The sequence below is a fragment of the Rhamphochromis longiceps genome, linkage group LG3 (genome assembly GCF_057381845.1).
Source record: "Rhamphochromis longiceps isolate RC_006_pf linkage group LG3, R_longiceps_female_GT1.1, whole genome shotgun sequence".
NCBI lineage: Eukaryota > Metazoa > Chordata > Actinopteri > Cichliformes > Cichlidae > Rhamphochromis > Rhamphochromis longiceps.
Genome location: NC_140559.1, coordinates 31,160,228 through 31,168,286, shown reverse-complemented (window position 1 = coordinate 31,168,286; position 8,059 = coordinate 31,160,228). Strand labels below are relative to the sequence as shown.

The 8,059-nt window shown below is 44.1% G+C and overlaps 2 protein-coding genes across 2 annotated transcripts; one reads left to right on the top strand and one right to left on the bottom strand.

Moving 5' to 3' along the window:
• Window positions 1-5,751: 5,751 nt before the first annotated feature.
• Window positions 5,752-6,162, top strand: LOC146674105 (histone H3-like). The gene has a single exon (XM_085394170.1). The coding sequence runs from the start codon at window positions 5,752-5,754 to the stop codon at window positions 6,160-6,162; it is 411 nt and encodes a 136-aa protein (XP_085250296.1).
• Window positions 6,163-7,156: 994 nt separating this feature from the next.
• LOC146674104 (uncharacterized) lies at window positions 7,157-7,853 on the bottom strand. The gene is made up of 3 exons (XM_085401043.1): window positions 7,671-7,853; window positions 7,470-7,584; window positions 7,157-7,338 (listed from the first exon to the last, which is right to left on the bottom strand). Exons 1-3 carry the CDS (start codon window positions 7,770-7,772, stop codon window positions 7,157-7,159), a joined length of 399 nt encoding a protein of 132 aa, XP_085257169.1. The 5' UTR covers window positions 7,773-7,853.
• Between the last annotated feature and the right edge of the window lie 206 nt (window positions 7,854-8,059).

Sequence of the window (8,059 nt, the reverse complement as noted above, 5' to 3'; positions counted from 1 at the left end):
TGTCAATGCAGTGAAATTAGACATTTTGTTTTGAAAGGTTACTGGTGGATGCCAGCAACCATCTTGGAAGAGAACAATACAATCTGTTATAAGGCCTCCATTTGAAAATTGTGTATTTGATACTAGAATATAATAGCAAAATGTAATTTGAAGATAACATGTAGCATTTAAGTGACCAAGTAGTATTGGGTAAAAGTTATTGAATGGTGTTGGGATAAAGTGAGAAAATTGTGAAGGATTAAAATATTTCAAGAGCTCAAATTACTTCATCAAAACATGTTTAAGTCACATTTTATCAACACAAATTGCACAGGTTTATTGAACATGAATAAATTGTGTTAATTTAACTCAATTGTTTAAGTTGCTGCCAAAGCAAAACATCTGTGTGCAACAAATGTCCACCATTGAATTAAGTAAATCCAACAACATATTTTTTTCAGTGTGTTTAAGCCCATAAAGTGACTTTTCCAGCTTGTAGACCAGTTTCTCATCTGTTTTTCCTTTTACTTCATAGCCTTCTGGCTGCTCAACATACACTTCAAAATCTATTGGTGCATGCAAGTATGCGGTTTTTACATCCATCTGATGCAAAATCAGGTTTTCTTGTATTGCACACTGCATCAATACTCTTATGCTTGTCAGGTTAGCAGTCGGAGAAAAAGTTTCATCATAGTCTATCCCAAAACACTGGTTGTAACCTTTAGCTACGTACCGTGCTTTATATTTTTCTGATCCATCACCACTGTTTTTCTTCACATATACCCATCTACCCTCCACTGCTTTCTTTCCCTCAGGTAAGATTGTTAGGGTAAAGGTGTTGTTCTCTTTTAAGGATTGCATTTCTTCATCCATAGCTGCTTTCCACTCTCTAGAGTTGGGTGACCTTGCAGCTTCACTGAATGTCACGGGTGAGTTACTTATCAGTCTGTAACAGTAGTCTATGTTAGTCAGCACTTGATCATCAATGTCTTCTCCTGACTCATATTCATTTAGATAATCTGGTTTCTTTCTTGTTCTAGAAGGATACCTTCTGGAGTTTTCAGTCTCATCACTAAGTGGCATCTGACTGTTCACTTCTGGTTGGTTGTCAGTATCTGGTTCCTGTGAACTGGTACTGGGGCTTTCCCTGTTCACGTTTGGTCTCTCCCTCACCTGTATGTCTTCATCCTCAGATGTCGTATCAGTTTGTTTGCTTTTCCTCATTGTGTTTGGTTACAAACTTAACCAGCCTAAACTTTTGCACTTTGGCGCTGTCTGGGAAATAAACCTTGTATGCTGGACTGTTTTTGTCGTAGCCTACAAAAATCCCTTTTGTACACTTAGAATCCAGCTTACCCTTGTTTTGCTTGTAAGCATAACACTCACACCCAAACTTTCGCATTCTGGATAGATTGGGCTTCCGCCCAGTCAGCAAAAAGTAAGGTGTCTGCCCTGTCCGGTTGTTAAAGCATCTGTTTCTCACGATAGCCGCTGTTTGAACTGCATACGTCCATAATTCCTTTGGTATGGCACTCTCAATAAGCATGCACCTCCCCATATCAAAAAGTGTTCTCCAGCCACGTTCCGCTGTACCATTCTGGTGAGGGGAATATGGGGCTGAAGTTTCATGTCTTATTCCATGTTTGTTTAACAATACCTGGTAACTCTTTGCCATGAACTCTGTGCCGTTGTCTGACCTGATACACTTTACCTTCCCGAGTGGGGCTGTATCGGCCAAAAAGATTTCAGTTGCTTGCATTGTTTCACTTTTGTTTTTGAGAAAATATACAAATACTGCACCGGAAAAGTCATCGGTAAACAATAATGCATATCTGTGTCCATCTCGTGATTCTGGATCTATCGGCCCTGCTAGATCCGTATGTACCAGCTCGAGAGGTTTCTCAGCTCTCCTGTCAGGGTTTCTATTCCTAGTCTGGACAAATTTTCCCTGAATACACACCTCACAGTTCAAACTTTCTTTGTCAGTTTTCCCTTTGATTTTCATACCTTCAACCACATTTTGTAGCTTCAGAATGTCACTATGATTGCAATGTCCCAAAATTTCATGCCATGTCTGCACATCAAAACAATTATTACACTTATCATCGTACTCACTTACAGTCTCAAGGTAATAAAGTCTGTTGTGCTCATGGATGTGAAACTTTGTACCGTCTCTGTGTTGAAGGACGTTCCTTCCTTTCTTAAAGATGATAGTGGCTCCGTTCGTGGTGGCCGCTCTCACAGAGAAGATATTCTGTGGAAATGAGGGAATGCATAGGGCGTCTTTCAGTGTTGTTTTACACTGTCTCCCTCTGCTGTCTATCAAGCACACCTCTGCATCTCCTCTGCCTTCAGCCACTCCTTTACACCTGGTGCCATCAGCTAATTCCACACAGTGCGTTCCCGGCTGGAAGTCGTCATTAAATTTCTTGAACGCTGTTTTATCATTCAGGATGTGTGATGTTGCGCCAGTATCCACCATTAGGCCTTTGGTCCTGATGTCTTGTGGCTGAGGTGCCGCGTAGTCATCGCTCATCCGGAAGACATAGGTGTCGTCGCTCTCTGCGTTGTCGCCCTCCTCCGAGGCTATGCGTGCTTCATCATTCCGTTGTCGTCTCCTGCAAGTCGACTCTCGATGGGTGTTGCTCCTACAGTGACCGCACCACTGTCTGTAGCGGCATGCTCTGGCCTTGTGTCCCCGTTGGCCACACTTAAAACAGACTATGTCTGACATGTCTCTCCTGTGGTCATTAGCAGCTGCTGCGGGTCTCACGCTGGGTTGCACTCTCGCCTTCATGATGTTATCCTCTTGTTCCATTAAGCGCATTTTCTCAGTGTCCTCATAGCTGCGGAGTTTCGTTTTAAATTCCGCAAACTTGATTTCTGATTCACTTTGCGTAATGTGAACGGAAAAAGGTTTAAATGTTTCTGGTAAACCTTTTAACACCATCGCTACAAGCAGACCATCACTAAGTGTCTCTCCAGCATTTCTCAGGGCTGTAATAAATGTCTCTGCGCGTATGATGTACTCCGTGACGCTCTCACTGCTTGCTTTCTTCAGAGAAGTCAGTTCGGTATAAAGGCTGATAATTCTTGGTTTACCTTTTCCTGCATAATAGTCTCTTAAAATTTTCAGTGCCTCGCGTCCATCATCGGCAGCTTCTCTCATCACGAGCGATAAACTCTTATCATCCAGGAACTGTATTAACTCTGCATAGGCCTGGGCATTCTTATCTTCGTCGTCCTCATCGTCGTCATCACTTTTCAATATTGTGTCTTTTAGACCTTGTAATCTAAGATGTCCCAAAAATTTTGTCTCCCACAGTTCATAATTCTTCTCATCTCCGTCAAAAACCAACCTTGCCCATCGGCCACTGGGTTCACCAGCACGCTTATTCATGGTGCTAACTTAGCACGCTAGCCCTCACCGAACACGCTGTACTTTGCGACTTTTCTGGTGGTAAACTTTCCCCTGGCGTAGCTTCAATGTTTTCCTGGGCCCATAACCTGTTAGCAGAGACGGGTCTTCCAGCGGAATCTGCATGAATATTGAAGATACTTATATTGTCTAGACGGAGGAATAATCACACGTGGGGCATCGGCTTTTCACCGGAACAACACTTAGTTTTTATTATTGAACTCTCGCGTGCACTCTGCAGCATAACAGGAAGCATCCTTTCAAAATAAAATCACAACAGATGACAACGACGGCATACCTATTAACTAGCTCAACATAAATACTTAAGTTTTTTCAACAATTGTATCTTTTTCGTTCGTTCGGGTGCATTATAAACATTAATAATACGCAACCTTTGCCCGTAATAACAGCAATCAACAAGGAGGAGTCGTCCCGGTATTATGTCTCTTCTTTTGATTATATTCACCGCATCTTTTTTTTAAAGAAAATACCCACTCCATCAGAGCTGTCTTCCCCTATCGATATTATTGAATGGGCAGTGTTCCACATTTTATTTAATTCACATACATCTACGTGTGTCTTTAATCTCATCTCTTGAAGGCACAAAATATCATAATCAAGTCTTTTTAAGAAATCAACCTTCCTTTTCCTGCTTTTATCTGATTGGAGACCTCTGACATTAAATGTTATTATTTTGATGTTACTCATAGGTTGACTAAAGGAGAGACCATCTCAGAAATATTACTCACGGAGGACTTGGTCTATTATCCTTCCGCTTATCTCTTCCAGAGCTAGAAGCAGAAACGCTCCTTTTTCTGCTTCCTCTCGTATCCTCGTTGACGAGCTCGTTGAGGGCCGGGTGACTTCCACTAAAGAAGGTCTTCCGTTTTACTTTCGTTTCCCCGGGCAGCGAAGCAAGAGCCAGAGATGCCGCCTCTGAGAGAGGGAAGGATCCATGGTCCTCGCTATCTCCGTCGTCATCAGGTGTCTGCTCGCTGTCAATTTCTTCGTCATCACTATCGCTTTCATTCTCACCATCCGATGTCTCTATGATTAGGTTACCATCTAGCTCTTCATCACTCTCGTCGCTTTTTTTACTTGACTGAGACAGTGGAGATGGTAACTCATTTTGAACAGGGCTAGACTGGGTATCCTGATCATCCACTTGTGGATTGTCCAATCCAAGCGAAACTGGGAGTGACAGTGAGGTAGCTGTCGGAGGAAGGTGGGGGGGGGAGTAGAGGGAGGGGGCTCTCTCACCTGGTCATTCACGGGGGGATCCAAGACTTGGGAAGGATCCACCAAAGAAGGGAAATCCATGGTGGCAGAAGGTCGAGGTTGTTGGGAAGATTTAAGTATATTCACAAAAGACTTGGGGCATTTAAAGAAAGTGTGTCCTTTCGCACCACAGAGGGAGCACTCACTTTCGTTTTGGCAAATTTTAGCCTTGTGGCCCAACTCACCACATTTCCAACATTTGACAGTGGGGCATTCTCTCACCTGGTGGTCTGGACCTTGGCAGATGAAACACCTCACCGATTGGCCCGGATAAATAATCCTGCCATTGTAGGGGCCCAACGAGATGGAATTCGGAATAGAGATTATATGCCCAGCTTCGTCTCTACGCATCCGAACTTTGTATTTTCGGACTCCATACCAGAATCCGAATTTATCCACTGGCTTGACTGGGGGTTGAAGAATCTCGCAATACCTTTTAAGATATAGCTCGATATCTTGGTCTGGAATCCTTCCAGTCCAGAACTTAACAACAAGAGTCACTACCTCTACCTGGACAGAAGACTCCACTTGCCAGTCTTTCCATTTCGGATGTGATGCGTTGGAAAGAGAGATCTCTAAGAAGCGACGTAAGGGCGCCTCTTCGGTGAAACACAGCTCAAAATCCCGTTTACTGGGGAGAGCAATGAAGGAGTATATGTCCTGCACATTCAGCCATGATGTTTGCAATATCAGCTCTTCAGCAACATAATCACGGGTCGGGGGGTCCCCGTCTCCGATGTACTTGAGTCTCACCCATAAATTGCTGAAGTTTGAAGCAAACGATAATGGGGCATACGGGGGCATGATTACATAACTAATAACCAATTACTTCGGTTTTGCCACGCCCACTCATTTTGACAGGTTCTTTTCTTCGTAGTATCGAGACTAAGAGAAAATGCACTTTTCTCCAATGAGCAGCACACACCGAGGCGGGGCGATGCTCCACGTGGAGCCCGTCACCAATCACGAGCCGGAGCAGCACTGCGTCACAGCCAGTCTCACACTATAAGAGCAGCGAGTCTCCTCTGTTCGCTACATTTTCTGCTCTTATCAGAGTAAAAGGAAAGTGAGAAAGAATGGCAAGAACCAAGCAGACTGCTCGCAAGTCTACTGGCGGCAAAGCCCCCAGGAAGCAGCTGGCCACCAAGGCCGCCCGTAAGAGCGCCCCGGCCACCGGGGGCGTCAAGAAGCCTCACCGTTATAGGCCCGGTACCGTGGCTCTGCGCGAGATCCGCCGTTACCAGAAATCCACCGAGCTGCTGATCCGCAAGCTGCCCTTCCAGCGCCTGGTCCGCGAGATCGCTCGGGATTTCAAGACCGACCTGCGCTTCCAGAGCTCTGCTGTCATGGCTCTGCAGGAGGCCAGCGAGGCTTACCTGGTCGGACTCTTCGAGGACACCAACCTGTGCGCCATCCACGCCAAAAGGGTCACCATAATGCCCAAAGACATCCAGCTGGCTCGCCGCATCCGCGGAGAGAGAGCTTAAGCTACACTCTCTTCTACCAGCAACGGCTCTTTTCAGAGCCACCTCACTCACACCAAGAGCTCGCTCCTTTATTCTTATTGATAGTATTGTTTTTATAATATAAGTCTTATGCTCACACTTGAATATTCATGCTGTTTCTAGAAATTACAGTTGGGATCAACGTGGAATTCACTGACTTTATTTTCAGAATTGCCTCATTCACTAGGGCCAATGTGCCTTTCAGGAAGCTGTTTACGTCTTGATGCATTCTCAGTCATCCAGGAAAGCAAATCTCCAAAAAGTTTGTACTTTTACTAGATCAAAGGTGGGTTAGTTACCTTAAAAAAAACAAACAAAAAAAAAAACGAAATGAGCTGTTGTAGAGACCCACCTTTTAGCACATCCCAGCACACCCACTCACGTCACCAGATGCACCTTGTTTAGTTCTCTCACCTTTGATTGGGTGTGGTGCTTCTCCTCAATTGCACTCACCTGTCACACATTATATAAGGACTGCATTCACTTTTGGCTCACTCTTTCTTCACTCCCTCACGGGGCGGCAGCTGAGGTGAGGTTCTGTTTGGGTTTTTATTTTATGTATTGTTTAAGGTAATGAGTAGTGATGGGCAGATGAAGCTTCATGAAGCACTGAAGCTTTTCATCCAATTGGTTCATCCCAGCGCAAAGCTTCTTGAAGCTTCATTTGCTCTAGTAGGACACCTACTGGACGTAAAAATATTAGTTGGCATGAATTTGAAGAGTGTGGCCTTTTGCACACAGCCTGTAAATGTCAACAACAAAAGGAGTGTGTAAAACATGTATATTGTAGTGATGGCAGTATACTGTGTATATTTATAGTGGCAGTATGGAAAATGATTATTTGGAAATGCTTGACATGGAAATGATCATTTACTGTGAGGTGAGGTGTGGTTGGGGTGTGGACAGTAGTTGTGCTTTTGTAACGTTGAGGTATGGACAGCTACACACTGAGGCTTTGAGCCTCAGTCCTGCCTGTTCACATCTTATTCTGTAAAAACTGCATTTCCACTGCTTTTATGGCCTTTTTAGTGGGAAGAACATAGCTAGGATTTAATGATTTAACAAATCTTTTGAATCCTTTGTCCTCCACAATGCTAAATGGCTGGGAGTCCTCAATCACCATGCTGACCAGGTCTTCATCTATTTGAGATTGTTCTCCTGAGGAAAGACAATAAAGACAAAGCACAAATATAAATATCACACAAGTAACTTATAACAGTTGTATAATATTGTTATATCATTTAGTAACATTACTGCATGCTATATTATCATTGCATTTGATGGCTCACCTGGTCTTGCTCCACAATCGGTGTTCCCCTTATTCTCATGCAAAGCTCTGTAGTGCCTAAGCATGGATGAGGTGTTGTTATATCCCAGCTCCCTGGCACATAGCAAACACTTCACCTTGTACAAAAGTCAAGACAGCTTAACATAAATTGTATTGCACCATCAGTATTATGAAAATACATCTTCTGTAGAAATTTACATACCTTGTTGGGAGGAATAAGATCAAAATGTTCCCACACAGGGGAGGACATCCTCCTCTTCTTAGCCGGCTCCATTCTCTCCTGACTTTCTCTCCTCACTCTCATAAACCTCCAAACTGTCTCCAAACTCTCACTAACCGCAACTCTCCATCAAACACCTACATTTTGAATGAAATCTGAGGGGTTTATATCTGTCATAGCTCGCGGCAAAGTTCGAACCACTTCATGAACCAGTCACGTGGTACAGCCGGGCAGCGAGGCTTCGGACGTCATCATTTTCAGCTCCTCCCATAAATGAAGCAAGCCTCGATACGCGCATCGCGGAAACGCCCCCTCCATTACTCGACACAAGCTTCGAAGCCTCGATACAGAACGTCACATCACTAGTAATG

Coding starts and splice junctions, on each gene's coding strand:
- LOC146674105 (XM_085394170.1), top strand. CDS start 5,752: ATGGCAAGAACCAAGCAGACTGCTCGCAAGTCTACTGGCGGCAAAGCC.
- LOC146674104 (XM_085401043.1), bottom strand. CDS start 7,772: ATGAGAGTGAGGAGAGAAAGTCAGGAGAGAATGGAGCCGGCTAAGAAG. Junction 7,585..7,670: donor ATCTTATTCCTCCCAACAAG/GTATGTAAATTT, acceptor CTTTTGTACAAG/GTGAAGTGTTTGCTATGTGC. Junction 7,339..7,469: donor CGATTGTGGAGCAAGACCAG/GTGAGCCATCAA, acceptor GTCTTTCCTCAG/GAGAACAATCTCAAATAGAT.